Source organism: Anolis sagrei, chromosome 2, assembly GCF_037176765.1.
Source record: "Anolis sagrei isolate rAnoSag1 chromosome 2, rAnoSag1.mat, whole genome shotgun sequence".
NCBI lineage: Eukaryota > Metazoa > Chordata > Lepidosauria > Squamata > Dactyloidae > Anolis > Anolis sagrei.
This window is the reverse complement of record NC_090022.1, coordinates 190,978,201-190,998,653: the sequence shown is the minus strand read 5'-3', so window position 1 is coordinate 190,998,653 and position 20,453 is coordinate 190,978,201. Positions and strand designations below refer to the sequence as shown.

The window sequence follows — 20,453 nt, the reverse complement described above, 5'->3', positions numbered from 1 at the left end:
ACCCTCTACCTCTCCCACACCTAAACGCAGAGCCTTAGATCTCTCTGTATGATAATGAACCTCTATGTCTTTCCTCATTCAATGCCCTATAGAGAAAATTGATGCTGCTATTGTATAGTTGCAGTGTAGTTCAGTACTCTATTAAGAGAGAAAGTGGCTAATAATAATAATAATAATAATAATAATAATAATAATAATGTAGTAATAATAATAAATAAAATCATAATCATTAATAAAATAATAAAGACTCTGGCACAAGCCAATAAAGGTGGTCCCAGTGATGCTCGACACACTGGGTGCAGTGCCTAAAGAATTTGGCCTGGACTTAAAAACAATCAGCACTTACAAAATTACCATCTGTCAGCTGCAAAAGGCCACCCTACTCGGATCTGCATGCATTATTCATCAATATATCATAGTCCTAGGCACTTGGGAAGTGTCTGACGTGTGATTGAGTACAAAAGCCAGCATAGTGATCGTATTTGCTGTTAACTAATCTTGTTGTGTATCTAATAATAATAATAATAATAATAATAATAATAATAACGCAGTTCCTTGAAGCCAGATAAGGCCATTGTCATTCTGTCTAGCAGTGAGAGGCATCGGATATTGTTATAGTGAGCACAAGTTGGGCCTGCCATGAAGGCCAGCTATAATTTGAGGACCTATGGAGCAGACTTTAAGCATCACAGTTTTGTTTTCTGTTAATTAAGACTAATTGACTTTACAAATAATAAAAACATTTCAGTAGCTATAACTTCAGAAAAGTTTCTTCCTGTGTAACTCTGAGGTTGGATTACAGAGGGTTTTTTTCCTAGATTCACAGCTGTAGAGCTATAATACAACAACACTCTTTTCTTTTCGTTCCACTTTATGACAATAGAGTCAATCATGTCCTGATTGTCTCTTTAGTGTATCTTTCCCTACTGCAAGGCTCACAGTGCTTCCATCACACAGGTATGGCTTCCTTTTCCATTTGGCAACAAATGTTATGAGGTTTTTCTTACCACAACATTAGGCTCCAGGGAATATAGTTGAATGTTGAGTAACTATTACCTTCCTGATCTCAAAGTAGAGAATGTATATAAAGTGTGTTTGCTAGTGAGTGAATGAGGATGCTTTACATCTACAAAGGCTCAAACAATATTTGAGAAGAGTATTCAAGTAAGGCCAGCAGTTATTTGGTTGGTTGGGGATGATTCACATTCCTGGAAAAGAAGATAACATCTTGTCAAGCAGGAAGGTCGGGAATACACGTGTATCAAAGTTTCACTTACCCTTCTTTATGTGTTTGGTACCAGATTAGTTCTTTTCATAAATAGTTCCTAGTACTCATGTGTTGCCTGTCAACTTCTGGCATCCCCATGAATTCAGTAAGGATTCTAAAACAAATAGGTGGTCTTGTCTGCTCCTTCCTCTGAAACAACAACTGGTGTCCCTTGGTGGGCTCCCACCAAAGAACTAACCAGATTTGATCCTGTTTAGCTTCAAAGATCAGATGCCTTGGACTGTTTAGGCCCCTAGTCCTCAAGTTGAAGAGATAGGCTTCAGTTTCCAGTTCTGTCAATCAGGGAATTGTGCACTCTGTTGACCTAAGTTGGGACAGCAATTTATTGAGCAGAAATGCACATTTACAAAAATGCAAGGACCATGGGCTAGTGTCATATAGCTACTGTGTGAGTAGATTCATGCATTTTTGCTTTTCCTTCACAACATTTTCTGCTCTATGAGCTACCATATTTTGACTTAGACCCTTTCTGGTTACAGTGCAATTCAGCTCTCCAATAGTCAAGATAAATATTAAAAAACTATTACAGTCATTTGTCCTTGACATAGATGTTAGTGTGGGGTTGACACCTAGGGACTGTGTTCTGGAGGGAAGCTATAGATTAACTGCTAGAGTTAAAACATTGAGTGGGTTTTATATATTTCCATTCTCCCTAGTACCTTACGCTTTGTCTTGGGCACATAGTGTGTCCCTAGTAGCAATTTCTCATGGTGATTAAAAATTTATTAGTTTCTCTATTAGAGGAAACTGAATTCATCTGCATTTGCACAGTAACATTATGTTTTCGCTGTCTGGGCAATCCATAACATGTCACAAAGCTAATCCGAAGTTGACGTTGCTCTACCACAGCCCATTTTACTTCTAAGAGAAGAATTTAGATACCAACATTCATTGAGTGGCTCTTAACTTTGTAAATTGTTGCCAGTCTCACTTTAAATGGGCTTTTCTGTAACTACACCATGTTGAGCTCTGGGATGAGGAATGGAAGATGCCTGTCTACAAACATAAACAAGGGAGCCAGGACTTCAATACAAGCACTAGGCACACATCTGACCTTGTCCCTTTGCTGAGTTAAGAGAGAGAGAGACATAGCATGCAAGCTGTAAACATATCTCCCTTGTAACAGCATGAATGAGCCCTGAATTTGCAGATGGACGGCAAACATTCATGGGAAATTGGAGTGGGAAAGAAGGAAAGGGTTGGGATAATAATCTTTTTATCTACAATGGAAGAACAACTACCTTTCTGTTCTGTTTGGAAATATTGTACAACTCAACTACTAGGAAATTTTGGACTTTCCTTGATTATCAACTTGTAGAATAATACATATTCCTAGCTATTTACATTGCAGAGGTAACCAGGCTATACCCTGTGTGGTCTACTATGAGCATATCTTTATGGGTGCCAAGTTTACTCAAGACAGTATTTTATTACAATGTGGTATCACATCGAGGGGTTAGGCCATGAAAAGCAGGGGGCAGATGTATTATCGAATAGGCTGAAAATCTTGCTCACAGGTTTATAGTTTTATGGAAGGAACTGGGCCACAAACTGATGTCTTTGAAATACGTGATGGAGCTCAAGTCTGGAGGAAAAGGAAGTAGTAATCCAAGGCCTAATTCTCTTTCTCATCACTGGAAAAGCCCAGTGACTTAATGTACATGATGCAAACCCTTATCCTGAAAGCATGTTAAGTTATTCACTGTTTCATCAGTGGCAAATAAATATGTAAAGCAAGCACATGTCTGGTTACTCAAAAGCAAGTGCTTAGTAGTTTTAGGCAAGTGTTCATGAGATTGCAGCCTTATTTGTCCATGCCATAATAAACTCTCAACTTGACTAATGAAATATGGTGCCCTTTAATATGGGTTTCTCATAAAATTCAGTTTATTCAAAACTGGCATTTTCACTCATTGCTGTGATGCACACTTATGAAAATGAGTAATATATTACTTATAGTGTTTTTCCTCTCTAAGGGAAATGTAGCAACCCCACATGAGGTTTGCTTCCAGTTATTCTGTGTAAAGGGGGAAACACTTGTATTTTCTGTTTTAGTAATTATATAGGATAAAATTTGAGATGAATCTGGGATAGTAAAATACCAGATTAAAGGTATACTTGGTAGGGATGGAGCAGACAGTTTGCATGTCATTGTTGTGTAATAGTGGGTGGGAAGTCTGCTCTCTCAGAACTGAATGTGTAATTTTGTTAGTCAATAAAACTGGAAACTCTGCCTAGTAGAGTTTTTTTGTTTCCATTTTGCTTATGTATTAAAAATACTGAGCAAATCTAAACTGATTTCACACTAGTCACCAGCAGAGTGTTGTGATGAACTGGTTTATAATCCCATCCTCAAGCATATTCTAGTTTCAGTTGGCTGTAAAAAGCTAGAGAAATATATTCCTCAGATGACTGATCTGCAGGCCTTGAGGGTCCTCACACTAAGACTATTCTTTAAAGATAAAGGTTTCCCCTGACACTAAGTCTAGTGTGTCCGACTCTCGGAGGTGGTGCTAATCTCCATTTCTAAGCCGAAGAGCTGGCATTGTCCGTAGACACCTCCAAGGTCATGTGGCCAGCATGACTGTGTGAAGCACTGTTACCTTCCCTCAGAAGTAGTACCTATTGATCAACTCACATTTGCATGTTTTTGAATTGCTAGGTTGGCACAAGCTGGGTCTAACAATGGGAGCTCATTCTGCTCCCTAGATTCAGTCAGCAAGCTCAGCAGCTCCATAATTTAACCCGCTGCGCCACAAGGAGGCCCAGACTATACTATACTATACATGAGACAAAAAAGAATTAAGCAAGATTAAGATATAGTGATTTTGTGCCACGCTGGAGGGAAATAACTATTAGTCCTCCATATCCATGCATTCTATATCCACAGATTCAACCATGAAAAATACCTTTTTTTAAAAATTAAAAAGCCAACTGTGATTTTGCCAGTTTAGATAAAGGACATCATTTCATTATGCTGTCATATATAACTGGACTTGTGCATTCATTAATGTTCATATCCATGGGGAGTTCTGGGACCAAACCCCAGTGGATGCTAAGGACTCACTTCTTTCATCTTCCAAGCTTATAGAATGTTTCTGTATTTGATCTGAGGTAATGCTCCTAATTTCCATTCCAGAACTACTGCCCCTTCATGTTCTTTGATTTTCTTTTTTGACTGGTAGACCACTGAGGTAATCTCTAAAGCCTTTGCTTCACTGATGAAGATAAATACTTGGGTCTTAAAGCAGTGTTTGATTTCTAAGCATGTAAAGCACTTTGATGGGGCGCATTTGTTTACTAAATTGTCTTAGAGAAGAGACATGTCTGCACAGTTCAGTTTGGAGAATAAGTGAGAAGTTCACTGTCTCCATTGCCATACAGCCCAAAAAACTCACAGCAACCCAGTGATTCTGACCATGAAAGCCTTTGACAACTCGTTGTCTTCAGTCTGTAACATATTGTACACATCTGTGATTCTAAACTGCATCGATAGGAGTATAGTGTTAAGATTGAGGGAAGTCAACTCATGTTAAATACTGGGTCCATTTCTGAGCACCACAATTCAGGAAGGATATTTACAAGCTGGAATGCGTCCATAGGAGGGTGACCAAAATGGTCTAAGGCAGTGGTTCTCAACCTGTGGGTCTCCAAATATTTGACCGTCAACTTCCAGAAATACTAACAGCTGGTAAACTGGCTGGGATTTCTGGGAGTTGTAGGCCAAAACACTTGGGGACACACAGGTTGAGAACCACTGGTCTAAGGTCTAGAAGCCAAGCCCTTTGAGAAGCAGCTTAGGAAAAAAGAAGGCTGAGAAGGGACATGATAGCCACGTTTAAATACTTGAAAGCATATTACATTGAGGATGGAAAAGTTTGCTTTCTGTTCCTCTGGAAACTAGGACAAGGGATTCAAATAAAAGGAAAAGAGTTTTCATTTAAACATTAGGAAGAACTTGGTGACAACTGGGAATGTGATGGGACAGTGCTTCTCAAGCTGTGGGTCCCCAGATGTCTTGGCTTTCAACTCCCAGAAATTCTAAAAACTGGTAAACTGGTTGGGATTTCTGGGAGTCGTAGGCCAAAACACCTGGGGATCGACAGGTTGAGAACCACTGTGATGGGGGTCTTCTTTTCTGGAGGTTTTTAAAAAGAGGCTGGATGGCCATCTGTTAGGAGTGCCTTGATTCCATGTTCCTGCATGGCAGTGGGTTGGACTGCATAGCCCTTAAGGTCTCTTCCAACTCTGGGATAGGGATTTTCGACATATCCGTTGGAGGCAGGCATGAATTACTGATATTTCCTCATCTTTTCTTTTCATCATCTTTATATCCACATTATGATGGGTATATAGTTAGATTGTTAAATCGATTGTATGGGTCTTTTAATCAATGGTTATAGCCACATTTTACCGATTCTATTTTTAAAGATTGCTTTTGTTATTTGTATATGTATGGTTTTACATAAATATGTGTTACTGATTTTATATATTGATATATTGCATTTTACGTGTTGTATGGCACCAGTGTGTGGTATTTTGTAAGCTGCCCTGGGTCCTATGGGAGATGGTAGCGGGGTATAAAAAAAGTTTATTATTTTATTATTAATAATAATTTATAAAGTAGTTAGAACTGTTCATGTATTTGTAAATTCAATGCCTTTGTTTTTTGGTTGCTTACTCTCAAGTTCTAGTTTTTTGCCCTTTTCTTTCCTATTTTTGCACACTTTTTCAGATTTAGACAGGGCTATTTGAGTCATTTTAACTGTGGTTAATGTTTTCCTGTTTATAGTACAAACTGTTCAGCAACACTGTTTTTCTCTAGCCGTCCATAAAATATTAAGCGATATTTAGAAAGAGAACCACAAAAGGCATACAAATTGTTAGTGTCTTCAATGTATAATAACAGAGCAGATTTTTAAAATAACCAAATTTCTTAGAAACGGAAGAGTAATTTGGGATATTTATACTATGTCTGGTAAGTACCCACCTGTTGCCTGATTTGAGTACAGCTGATTTTGTATGCATATTTAACAGACTCATTTTTTCAGATTTTTTTATTTATGTCTTTTGAGTGAAAAAACCAAAACATTTAATATTGTGTTTGTTTTGTGTTTTGTTTTTAGGAGGAGCATGAAAAGAAAAGCTATGTTCACATGTCCATTCAATGGAGACTGCAAAATTACCAAAGATAACCGGCGGCACTGCCAGGCTTGTCGGCTGAAGCGCTGCACTGACATAGGCATGATGAAAGAGTGTAAGTCAACGTGTAGCACCTTACGTATAGCATCTTATAAGCCCTGCACAGGAACAAGTCCCTCTTTCAGATCATACAATTATGCCACTTTGGTACTACGTTAACTGCTGTGGTTCCATCCTATGTGGTATCAAAGAAACACAGATATCTATAACCAATAACAAAACGCAAGTTGCAAACTGTTACCCACACAGAGCTATGTTAACATTAACTGTGTAAATTGGTTTAAACTGCATATAAATCACACAACGAAAATACACAAGGTATAAGTCTAAGTGCTACTTGGTAATTTCCCTCTAGAGTTTACTCGAGGCTTGAGATCTATAAATTCACTCTTCCAAATGATATATATTCCCTTTCTCATTATGGAGGTGAGTATCTTCACTCTTTCGTTTGAACTCTCAAAACAAGGGGTAAGTATTGAGAAAATATTTACACAGTCCTTGAAGTGATGAATTAAACACTGGAATAGTCCTTGAGAAAGTAAACTAGCCCATAATAATCCATACAGTTCAAAATGCTGTCCAGCTCAAAATGCTATCCGACAAGGGTCCCTGGATTAAGATGCCTTGTTTTGGGGGACTTCCCCTTCTTCAGGATTTCTATAACATCTTCATAAGAGGGCGTGATTCACAATATATCCCCTAATGGGTAATAACAAACAACGTAATAGATATGCCAAAAAAGGCACCCAAAGAAAACATTCAATAATGATAAAGTAATCATATGCATTCCAATAAGATAGATTACACGCATGTTATTACTTACGTTATCTACGATACAAAGCTGGCCCTACAGTTAGGTTTTCGATAGTGAGCAATACAATGATAGTACTCTTCATTCTCATTTTCTGGAAAAAGGACACACATTTACCAACTTCAAGTTTTGCATTATAGAAAAAATCCACACTAAGCCACCCATGGACACCAAGAATTATCCTTTGCAATGGGAAGCTTTCTGGATTTTTAAGTTAAATACAGTGTTTCCTACTGGTCTTAATGATAGACTGGATCCTAGCTGGGTTTTTTTTTTTTTTTTTGTAATAAGCCCCATTATCCATCTTATCTGCTTGAAATTTACACTTCAGCTGACTGTCTGCAATTAGCCCTGCCTTTAAATCCTCGATTCTGTGTAATTGTATTGCTCACTATCGAAAACCTAACTGTAGGGCCAGCTTCGTAACATAGATAACGTAAATAATAACATGCGTTGTTATTATAATAATAATCTCACCCCGGGGACCCTTGTCGGATAGTATTTTGAACTGGACAGTATTTTGAACTATATGGACATTATTTTGGAGTATAGTTTACTTTCTCAAGAACTATTAATTCATTACTTCAAGGTCTGTGTAAATATTTATACCCTTATCCCTTGTTTTGAGAGTTCAAATGAAAGAGTGAAGATACTCAACTGTTTAGAGAAAGGGAATATATATATCATTTGGAAGAGTGAATTTATAACTCTCAAGCTTCAAATAAACTCTAGAGGGAAATTACCAAGTAGCACTTAGACTTACACCTTATGTATTTTCTTTGTGTGATTTATATGCAGTTTAAACCGATTTACACAGTTAATGTTAACATAGCTCTGTGTGGATAACAGTTTGCAACTTATGTTTTGTTCTCCATCCTATGTGGCCCTGGGGTTTGTAGTTTATTTAGCGGCACCAGGGGAGCTCCTGGCAGAAGATGCTAAAGGTACCTTTCACAGCTGCCAGTCTCTGGATTTTTTAGGATGTTGCCATGGTAGTTAAAGTGGAGTTATAGTGCTGGCACTGTGTTGGATGAAATGGCCCCCGGACACTTGCACCAATAACTTTGCTTTTTATAATACCATTCTGAAAATTCCAACATCTTCGTTGTGTTTGTGGATTTTTTAAATGGTGGCCTCTTTTTCCCTAACCCTTTCTGTTTTGGCTTTGTTCTGTTTTGAAAATATACAAAGGATTTGCTTCATGTAGATATCTAAAATCCCCTTAATACCAGTATTGAAACACATGTCTACTCAGAACAAGTTGAATGTTTACTTTTAAAACAAAGGCATAAAGTCTCTAATAACCTTCTTAGTTATTACAGCTAAGAAAATTTGAGGCTTGGAGATGAAAACTAGGATCACCGTGTCTTGCCTGGAGGGAGCTCTTAACCAATAGTCATCTTAGAGTTTTGCTATTTGTTTTCCCAATGGCAGCCTAACTTCTTCTGCCTTGTGGTGAGAAGAAGAAAGCAAGTGCTCCATTCATCTTTAAAACTGGTCCTCTGCTCGCCCATAAAAAATCAGGATATTTTAATGTAGTGAATCAGTTATAAGCATGAAGGAAACATACTGAAAATTAAAAGAAAAAGTGTACTACATGAAAATCTAATTATTTCATACCAAATCCACAGATTTATGATACAGACTTTCCAGTCATTCTACATACCATATCTGAGAAATTAGAGCAGATGCAGTCTATCCAATGCAGTTTTCTGAATCAGCATCTCTAGTAACCCAAGGAATGGGCCTTTTAAAAATACACCAATAAATGTTTTTGTTGGGCTGTTATCAGTGTAAATCAGTGGTTCTGAACCTGTGATCCTCCAGGTGTTTGGGATTTCAGCTTCCACCCAGAAGCTTCATATAGCTTGGCAAACTATCAGGAATTCTGGGAGCTGAAGTCCAAAATGCCTGAAGGACCAGAGGTTGGGAAACACTGGTGTAGATAGTCCTTTATGTGTTGTTCTATTGCTCCCTGATGTTGGATCTGATCATATTCTAGATTTGATTTGTGTTCTTTTTTTCTTTCTATTTCTAGTAATTATAAATTTGTGTTTACCTTCACAAGCGATCAAATCTTTTATGTCCATTGATAATTTGGAAGCCGTAATACCAATATTTGCTTTGAAACTTAAGTCTGTAATGATCTGGGTGTGGAAATTTGTGACACATCCCTGCAGTCTGACCCATCTTGGGTTAATATTGTCCAGATTAATGTTGTATTTTTTTCTTGATTCTTTTCCGGGGGCGGGGGGACGGGACCTCTATGCTTTGCTAGCAGTTAAAGTAGTGATGCTATTATGCCTTAAAAACTGTTTTTGCTTTGTTTACCCGGAGGGGGAAGGGGGAGGTGTTTCGGGCTGTTACTTGATACGACAGTAGAAGTCCTTCCCTTTTTTATGACTCACACTGTTCCTCTACTTAGAACCAGTCCATTTTTGAGGAAGCATCACTTCTTTGGGGCTCTGCCAAATGCCTCTTTTTAATTTAGAGGAGTCAATGAGTTTATAGTAGTAATGTGTGCTATTTTAGTTTTTTTAATGTTTCTTGGAGTCAGGAACTCTTAACTGAGACATAGGCTATGTATCCCAAGGATGTTAATGTATTATTTCAGAAAGTGTCTTTAAGACCATCTTGGGAAGTTCATTGGTATCCCAATGCACAGTTAAATAAACAAACAAGTGCTAGCACTCAATGTGAGCAATTGGAGAGCTCTTCCTGAAAGCTATTTGTTTGAGCTTTAAATATGTATTTGTTTGCTATGACTTTTCAGAAACATTTTTTCTAAAGCAGTTACCAAATGGAGGTGACTCTTAATATTTGTATTTAGTTTGTTTTGGTTTTATTTGCTAGTCTTTATTGCTTATTCTTTGTATGATAATTTGAAACCTTGAGGATTCCTTTGCTGTTAAAAGACAATGAATAAAATTCACTATATGGCACAGCCATACTGAAATCAGTGCTATGGCGATAACAAATGGGTTTACATTTCTGATCCCCGTTTAGAAAAAACATATCTGAAGTAATTGACTATGTCATTGTTTGTTGCAAAGCTGGGATCAGATAAATCATAGTACCATTGGTTGGGGAGCTGGAAATTGGGGGGGGGGGGGGCTTCATGGTTGTATAAACCTTTGACAATAGTCAGAGATTTTGTGGCCTGAATCTCATTCTAAGCCTCAACTACAGTGAAAATATTTAATCAGTGGGATGTACATATCCTATATAATCATATATATGTCTAGACATTTTGGTTAAAATAATCCACCCAAACAACCTGGGTCGATTTATCCACAGGTTGGTGTAAGTACTGTACCTTGACTGTTATCAAAAAATGAACCATCCCTTTCTCTGAGTAGAGAAGGGAAAGTCAACAGCCTAGTCCATTTCAGGAAAACCCAAAAGGAGTACCAAGCTTCTCTATTCTTTCTGCCTTGGCACCATTTCTGGCCATTTTGAAAGTCTAGATGGGGGAAATGATAGTAGTGCCAAGGGCAAATGGCCCCTTGAGGTTCCATTGGCGTCTTCCCTTCTCTGAAAATGGCCTTCAACTTATCCAGTGATCCTATCAAACCCTATATGGCTCCAAAACATGAATAGAAAGACAACAATGCTATCATCACCATCTCTGCCAGCTGAATCTTGTGGGTGGCTAGGGACATCACCTGTGTCAACTGAGGACACCAGGAAGCTCCCAACCCAATGTGGCAAAGGTTTCACCTGTCAGTGGCAGCAATTACATACTTTCTCAGTGTTTGAGGCAAGTTGAAGGATGTTATTTTTAAAAAGTTAATATTTGCTGCCTCTCCTGTTATTGAGAACAGATTGCCTTTGTAATTCACTGACAGATCACAGCAGTGGCTTATGGTTGGTTTGAATTGTAGATCAGGAGACCATAGGCCTACAAAATGGGGATTGTGGCCTTTCAACCTGCATTTTGTAGCTCCTGTGGTCTCCTGATCTACAATTCAATCCATTTGGCAGATAATATTGAAAATTAACTTTTTAATTTGGTTTCACTGGATTTTTAAAAATGTTTCCAAATTAATAGATGTTACATCCCCTAAAAGTAGTTCATAGAATGGATTACATTCTCAGTTCCTCTATGTTAGCTCCACTCCCTGTAATGTTTAACTTTGGCCTAACTTGCAACAATTAAGCAGGCAGCATAGCAGAGTACCGTACTTTTTTTGCCCCAAAGTATAAAAGTGCCAAGTGAACAAAGAGGAAAACTTATCTCTACCAGAAAATGTTTCATGAAGTGTTTTTCCATTATGCATTTTTATATCTATACTACGGAGGTTGAGCGTCATTTACATGCGGTGTTTCCTATAAGGTCATTATGAAACAACCACTTTTCTAAATCTTTTGACGTGGGCTGGAAGTGGGTTGAAAAGATTCAGTTCTATTCAGTAATTATTGTACAAACAAGAATTGTTTTGCCACATTAGTGTTTGCAGTAAAGATACAGATCTTAGAACGGCGACATCCTAGTAGTGTTTAAAAGTATTTTCCCAAAGAGACAACTATCTGCTTTAAAATTAAGTGGACTTTTGCCCAAGCATATCCAAAAGCAACAAGTGATCAGTAATATTGGCCACACATACACACACACACACACACACTTCTTGGTTATCTTATCGTAATCATTAGACAAATAGCATTCACATGGAGTGGGTGCCTTTGTGCCTCTTTGGAATATCTTGACAAGGCTTGGAGAGAACAGAGGACTTTGGTTTCTGCAGCTTCAGCAGAAGCGTAGCCACTTTGCGTTTGGCAGAGCTGGCATCAAACCCCGGTAGCAGCACGGGAGAGGGATGATCCTTGTAGTGAAGTAGTTACTTGATAAAGGAAATCTTAACTGACTGTAGCTAAAAATAGCCTTTCCAGGCTGAACGCTGGTTAAATGAATGGGAACAGAATGTGCCCCAAAGAGCCATAGGCCAAATTACTCAAAGGGTCATACTTTCTTTAAGGCGCTTCTGCACAACCACCTTTTTATTATTTCCAGGAAAAAGGCTTTTCAGTCCACACAAGCTGCTGGGTTCATGTTTTCCATTTTTGACAACAAGACTTCCTGTGGACTTTTTAATTTTGTTTTAAATATGGAGAAGGTAGTGTCTGAAGTTGCAAGCTGTGGCAGCTATGTGTTTTGCTCACAAAGATTTTTGTGTACATTACTACTATATAACACAATAAAGACTAGAGAGAAATCCTCCCTTCTTCACAGAACTATTTTCATTATATTTTTATACTGATCTTTTGATCTGATTTGTTCATCCAAAGCTGCCTAGCTATAGCCAATTTGTAACCAATTTTCCATCAAGAACAATTTTTTTCTTAATAAAAGTTGGTTCAGTTCAAGGCTAATAATTCTCAAAGCATCCTGTTGAAATAGTTGATGAGGCTGGACTTGAGAAATTTACTTCGATAACAGTCTCTTTTTTGCAGACATTTTTTGTCTTTTTTGTCAACTGCTTCCTCAATTTGAAACACACAAGGCCTGGCTTCATGGTATTCCTGAAAGTTGATTTCTGGGGATCAGATATTGAACTAAAGTGTGTCTCATTGCATGGCTATCCTTTTCTTGGGACGCCATATTTCCCCATTACATACTAGTAATGCTTGCAGACTCAAACACTCATGTACATTTCCCATAGGAAAACAATTGTAGTTCATACCATGAGAACAGCAAAAGTTGGGAAACATAAGCAAGTATCAAATAGCTGGGTTGTTGAGATCATATTTGATGGCAGAAGAACAAGAAGAACATGGTTGCAAGAATAACTTGATGAGAAACGGGAAAAATGTTAGTGAAACACAGTATAAAGTTAAGAGAACAAGAGGAAAGGGTAAACTTGCACAGAAAAGTAAAATGGTGACAAACCTTATATTTAAAAAAGGAGCAGCTCACAAAGATTGTTTCACGGGCATATTTTTCCAGTAGTAAACAATCCTTCATAGGAGAAATCACTGCGAAATTTAGTTTTGTCAGTGGATTAAATATATTTGGCTTCACCTCCCCTTTCACTGATGCACAATAAGCATAGAACATGTTTATAGAAAACGAGGGGGGGGGGGTGAAGAGGGTTTACATTTTCTACTATTTCAGACACATTTAATAAAGTGGCACTAAATAACAGGTGAGAACAGGAGCCAAAAAAATGTCCAGTATGTTGTTGTTTATTCGTACACTCACTTCCTACTCTTTGTGACCTCATGGACCAGCCCACGCAATATACGTATGACTTGAGCTATGTGTTATCATAGTAGGGTCTAGCCCCCGGTGGCACAGTGGGTTAAACCCCTGTGCCGGCAGGACTGAAGATTGACAGGTCGCAGGTTTGAATCTGGGGAGAGGCAGATGAGCTCCCTCTATCAGCTCCAGCGCCTCATGTGGAGACATGAGAGAAGCCTCCCACATGGATGATAAAAACATCAAATCATCCAGGCGTCCCCTGGGCAACGTCCTTGCAGACGGCCAATTCTCTCACACCAGGAGTCACTCCTGACACGACAAAAAAAAAATAGTAGGGTCTAAACACCCTAAGAATGTCTAGTCTTGTTTGATCTTGGAAGCTAAGCAGGATCAGCTCTGTTCAGTACTTGGATGGGAGACTGCCAACAAATACAAGGTGCTGTAGGTCACATTTCAGGATTTGCAGTCACACCTTCTCATTCTTCATGAAAATCTGGAATGGCAGTGACTTCAGTTTGTAGTAGTTCCATGTATTTCTCCTGTAAAAGACTAAATATGAAGGAAGAAAAGATGGAATAATGCCATGGTGCTGTCTGATTGTGCATGCTCATGTGCATTTGGAAGCACTTTATCATTCTTTTAAAGTAGGTTGAAGCTCACTTGTGAAAGAAGTGGTTGCATGTCTTTTGCCCCCATAGGCTAGATCAGGGGTCCTCAAACATTTTAAACAGAGGGCCAAGTCATAGTCTATCAAACTGTTGGAGGGTCGGATTATAATTTGAAAAAAACATGAATGAATTCCTATGCACACTGCACATATCTTATTTGTAGTGCAAAAAAACCAAACACTTAAAACAATACAATAATTAAAATGAAGAACAATTTTAACAATATAAGCTTATTGGTATTTCAATGGGAAATGTGGGCCTTATTTTGGCTGATGAGATAAGGTGGTTGTTGATGTCGTTGTTGTTTGCTTTCAAGTCATTTCAGACTTAGGTGGACCCTGAGCAAAGGCCGGGCAAATGACCTTGGAAGGCCGTATCCGGCCCCCGGGCCTTAGTTTGAGGACCCCTGGGCTAGATAGTTGCATTCAGGATGTACAAAAACTGGCATGATATCATTTCTGACTGCTGTTATGCCCAATCTTTTGGAAAAATTCCCCCCTTTACAATGATATTGGAGGCCGTGAGAGAATGCAAGGTGGAAACCACTGCATTTGTAGCAGGTTGTGAGACGTTTTGTCTGGGGATGGAAAAGCACCTTAAAGGATTGAGGAAGGCTTTGGGCTCACTATAGATGCTTTAGAGCAGGCATGGGCAAGCTTGGCCCCTCCAGGTGTTTTGGACTCCAACTTCCACAATTCCTAACAGCCTACTGGGGGCCAAGTTTGCCCATGCCTGCTTTGGAGCCTACAAACATGGTGCTTGGGAACTTCACTTTCCTCTGCCCTGTTTCAAAAATGATATCTGTGGGTTGCATCCAACTTTGGCAGTCTACCCACAGGACAAATAGAGCTGGTGGAATGTAAAGTTAGGAGTAAAGTTACTCGCCCAGCAGACTCAAGTGTGGGGGATGTCCTGCTGCTCTAATGGAAATCAATTCCTGCACCGTTCAGTATTTCCCTATATCCTTGAATCATTTTGAGCCTTTCCCTTTCCCTGCCACATTATATTTGAGGACTGTGCAGCAAAATTATTTGTTTTGCTCAACAATATGGAAGTCTGTACAAAGGCTGCAATTTCCTTATGTTTCCAACATTGACTCTTTGAATTTATGTGGGATGTAAAGGGCTGTACACTGATTGCCACATTGCACCTCCCTGAAAAGTCACTTCTGAGGTTGAAAGACCTTTTGGAAAGGCCTGCAGAATGGCATGAAGTGATTAATTTGCAAGGGCGTGTTGGCAAAACAAGAGCCCACAGCTCTATGGTGCAGAAGAAATTTCCATTCAGGCATTGGGTTTTTTTCATCATGACCCTATTATTTCAGAAGGAAAAATGTGTTAATGATACCTGCACCTGTCATTCACACCTGCATGGTTGGATATCACACCATTGCTGAAGATAGTGAGTGTAAATAGCCACTTTAGAATGTGATGGTAGAGATAGTGGCCTGAGCAGAAACCAGATTCCCATGACTTCCTCAGTTCCAGCTGAACATATCAGATTTAAACCAGCCAACTATAAGTTGATTCTTCAGAAAACCCATAAGAGTTTGGCTCATTTGTGTGGTAACACCACATATTTGCACTTTTTACTAGCCAGCCGTTGACAATAGAAATAATTTGCTGTGGCTGGTAAAAAATCTTTCTTATAATGGTGTCAGTGAATGAAGACCAGACGAGAGAAAACAATTTAGAAAAAAATAATTGTTCAATCGTATATCATAGTACTTCTCTTGAAGTATTACCAAAGGCAAATATTAGAAGTCATATGGGAATTTCCCCTACATATGATTTGATCTGTATGTCTGAAAGTTTGACTTTTAGTTGTAGAATTTGTAATGTTATCATTTTTGTAAATCATGCCTCCAGACTAAGACTGAACACTGTTTTATTAAACTGTCCTTCCCCTGGAAGTGACAGTCAGGCTTATTTATGTTGGACAAGAAAAACTCTAGGAAGTAGCAGGCAAAATATTTTTCATGAACATAAGTGCCATATGATATGATACTGTGTAACAAACACATGCATTGGAAAAAGCCATCACAGTATTCGGTCCCTATGTCAACGTGACCAGGAAATTGAAAAATGGAAGTAAATAAGAAAACTGGAAGCTAGTATTTGAAGTGGATCCAAATCTCATACTTTGAACAAAAATCCCGCTGAATCAAAATCCCGCCCCCCCAAGACACCCCTTCATTAGCTCTTCTTTCATGAGTGTAAGCTTCAGGTCTACCTTTTTGTCTTTTAATTCCATGAATGGGATGTCTATTCTGAACTGTGCTTGAATGTCTGCTTTCAGGGTATTATGTAGATGAATACGACATAAATGAGCATTGGCTGAGATGAGAAATCATTACCCTGTTGAGGTCATGCTGTGCCTGTTTTCACTTGGAGATGTTTACACTGTGACGTCTTGTGTCTCCCAATCTCCAGATGTTCTCTTCCTTATCTTTTGTTTTCTGGTTACATGATAAGTGCACAGAAGCTGCAGACAGACAACAAGCTGTGGGTATGCAAGGAGAGGGGAAAGGCAGGCAAACAAGAACTGTCTGCCGTTTAAAAGAATTTGAAGTGCTTTCCAGTTTCATCCAGGACACTGGCCCATAGTAGCACTACTCCCAGCAGGGAAGGCATCACTCTTAACTGCTGTCAGTGCCTTATAGTGACTATACATAGAACTCTGTGTGTAGAGTTGTGTGATCTTTGTTCAGAAAAATAGGCAAACAAATGAAGAGCCCTCTATGCTAAAAGCCAATGAACATAGTAGGCATGTGCAATTTTTTCGTTACACGTTGTAAGTCTGATCAAATTCATTAAATTCATATTTAAAGGCAATATTCAACACATGGGCATGCCCCACCCCAAAAACTAAGGAATCAAAACTTACCCAATACTTTTTTTGTTTGCATTTTCTTAATAATGGAAGCCTCCCAAAGTCAGTGTCACTTTCAGTGTAAGGAAGCCAAGCAAAGCCAAAAAGGCTGCCTTTCCTCTTTAAATTTATGGCCTCTTACCATTAGGAGAGGGAAGCAGCAGGGAGAAAGCAGAGTTTGTTGGGAAAGGAAGCACAGAATTCTGGGAAAAGTAGTTTGGGAAGATAAGAAATCCTATGCCAGAGAATTCAAAAGACCCTGCCCTAAACTACATTTCCCAGAATTCTGCTCAGCATTAGAAAGCCTCAAACAGGAGAGGGGAGATCTATTTCCTCCATAGGAGCAGCCAACCAGAGTTCCAATACATGGTCAAATCTTCAAAAAGGAGGACTAACTGATACTTCTAAGTAAATCTCTGTGCTGGGCTGGGAAGAAATCCCTAAATGGGAGTTCTATTGGTTAATATGAAGATAACTGTTGTGGCTTTGAAAAATAAAACAATTTTTTTGTCAAAACTTCAAAAAAATCCCTAAAATTGGTAGATGTGTGAATATTTCTGAAAGTTGGGGGGATGATCCCCTGTTATCCCGTGTCATTGTATAGAAAATTCAAGGAGATAGCTCTTGTAGGTTTTATATATATATATATATATATACTTTGAAAATTCCCCAAAGCTCTGTGAAAGTACTTGGGAAGGACGTCTTAGGATAAGAAAGTGCTCTCTGCCTTCTGTTTTTGCCAGATGTAAAATTCATAGTTAATGAAATTTACATCTAGGTTGGGCCATCTTCTACAGTTTGTGTTACCTTGTTCCTCTTGAGAAACAGTGGCATTATCTTTCAGCTGTCCTTAAAGCATGCACCCCATAACCATTTAGCAGATGCTTTATCTTGTGATTCTGAAGACTGAGGACCAAGGGGCATCTTTGCATTTGATGCAAGGTTTTACTAATATGGATTATATCAGCAATAAATGGGGCAATTACATTTCAGGACTATGCCAGATTTCAGTGTAACTCTTTCTATGCTGCAGTCCTGAAAGAGAGCTTTCCTCTGTAGCTAATATTCCTAAGAAGGGACTGGTTCCAGTCAATGGCAAAACCCCACAGCAAGGGAGAGAAAGCCTAACCTCTTCCACCACTGGAAGTCATCATCTCCCTTTCTGTAGCAGATGTTCCTAGCACAGTGACATCAAACTTGAGGCTCTCCAGGTGTTTTGGACTACTGCTCCCAGAATTCCTTACCATTGAACAAGCTGACTAGGGCATCTGGAAATGGGAGGCCTGAAGTCTGGAGGGCCATAAGTTTCACAGTGTCCTAACATTTCACGATATCTAGAGGACTCCCATGTGTGTGCAGTTTGGACCTGCATGGACAGATAGGAAGCAAATCAAGTTACGTGTAGGAGTGGATCCCAGGAACTGCAGGCTAAGTTACTTTGGACTCAGATGCCTTACGAAGCTATGTGCTGAGGTTAGATTGGGACAAAGTAATTTAAAGTATCATTTTCATCCCTATGTGTATATCGAATATGGAAAAACAACCAATGAGTTCAGCGGACATTCAGTCCTCTAACAGCATTGTAAATGGCCTGACTACATCATCCAAGATGTATGACACATCATTCAGATGTTCATAATTTCGCCCGATTCAGTATATTGTGCCATTGGCAATGAGATCTGTGTAGCAAAGTTTTTCGAACAATATGTTTGGCTCTCCTAAATTTGATAGTTAATATACTATTTAAAGACACCCATAAATTGAATATCCCTTATCTGAAATGTTTGGATTGGAAGCGTTTTGGATTTCAGATTTATTCTGATGTTGGAATACATGTGCATGTGCATGATACCTTGAAGATGACACCAAGTCTAAACACAAAATTCATTTACTTTTATATTCATCTTCTACATGTAGCCTGATGATAATTTTATACAAAATATTTTTAATAATTTTGTGCATAAAACAAAGTTTTGTGTACACTGAATCATCAGTAATCCAAAGTGTTACCGTCCCACACATCCCTGTGGACAATTTCAGATTTGAGAGTATTTTGGATTTTTGAATTCTGGATAAGGGATACTCAGTCTATACTTGCAAGTAGTTCCTGTAACTTTGCTGCTACAATCTGACCACAAAAGAGATCACCTGCTATGTGATATATAAAGTTGCATATGTGTAGCATATTCATGTTTTACTAGTGGTAAAAGAATGTGATCAACTGAACCCCATACAAAATAAGCCAGTGACATTGAAAGATAACTTTCTGACCAAGAGAATGAAATATTTCCCAGCATACTACTTTGGAACACTTCCTTAAAGCTCTGCTGTGTCTTTCTCCATCACTTGGGTGTGGAACAAGCAGTCCATGACGAAAGCATAACAAGTTGCAGCTATTCGTCTTCATTTCAGCTGTTGTCCATGCCAACTTGGATGGCAAAATGTACTTGTCATATATCAGGCACAGACTTGGTAGAATTCAGTGGCTGCTCTTGAGCTGATTACAAGGAAGTGGTGCCATACCGACTATCAGTGGCCTTAGAAAGACTAAGTCCTAGGAATCTAGTCATTTTTGTATCTCCATTAATCTGAAGATATTTTCCACAACCTTAATCTTTCTCAACAAACCGCTTGTATGGGAAACTGCTGTGATTCATTTCCTACATTCAGTATTAGCACGCAAGCTGTCGCAACAAGCTGCCGAGCAGTGCTCACATAGCATCTCTATTAAAAGTTTTAAAATGTGCCTGGGCTTCCTTTTCTGTGGAAATAACCACTCTTTCTTTGGAAACAACAAAAAAGCAATCCACGTGCTTTGTGACTCTTTTAGCACTCTGTGTGTGTGTGTGTGGCAGAAGGGAATTAAAATATTTGCATAGAAGTTGTTTGCAGAGGGAAAGGATTGTTTTTAAAATATCCTTTATGCTTTTCAAAAGTACCCTTTTTAATCACTGGTATGAATGTCCTCCCAAAAGTTCAGACATCAAGAAGGAATAATGTTGGAGGGGTGGATCACAGCACTCGGAATATAGAGGTGGGTTAATGAGAAGCTGTTCAAATGTTTTAGTACATTAGCCTCTAGGGCAGGGCAGCCCATTAGCAAACAAACATGTATACAAATATACATTTTTGCCAGTAAAAGTCTTGACTGGATCAGCTGATTTGGTCATGCAAAACTTCAATTCATATAATCCAGTGATGTGCCCAATAACGGGTTTCTTAATGCATCGTTTGGGGTGGAGGTTAACAAGTGTGAATTTGTCAGAATGCTTGCTGAAGCAAATGTGGAATCTCTTTTGCTCTTTGGTACAATGCAAGTAATACTCTTAGTTACAGCTAATTTTAATCCATCACGACAGGTGGTCTGAACAGAACTACCCCTTCCCCTTTTATAGTATTTTAACAGGATTCTTT

The 20,453-nt window shown here is 38.7% G+C and overlaps 1 protein-coding gene across 5 annotated transcripts in view; it reads left to right on the top strand.

Moving 5' to 3' along the window:
* VDR (vitamin D receptor) overlaps nt 1-20,453 on the top strand; it is a 100,172-nt gene that overhangs the window by 53,615 nt on the left and 26,104 nt on the right. For all 5 annotated transcript variants that reach the window (XR_010909288.1, XM_067464280.1, XM_067464278.1 and 2 more), the window contains one exon: nt 6,415-6,545. Coding sequence is in view for 4 of the 5 variants with exons in the window: in XM_067464280.1 (XP_067320381.1) it covers nt 6,415-6,545 (131 nt within the window). In the remaining variant the exon portion in view is untranslated. The remainder of the gene's footprint in view (nt 1-6,414; nt 6,546-20,453) is intronic.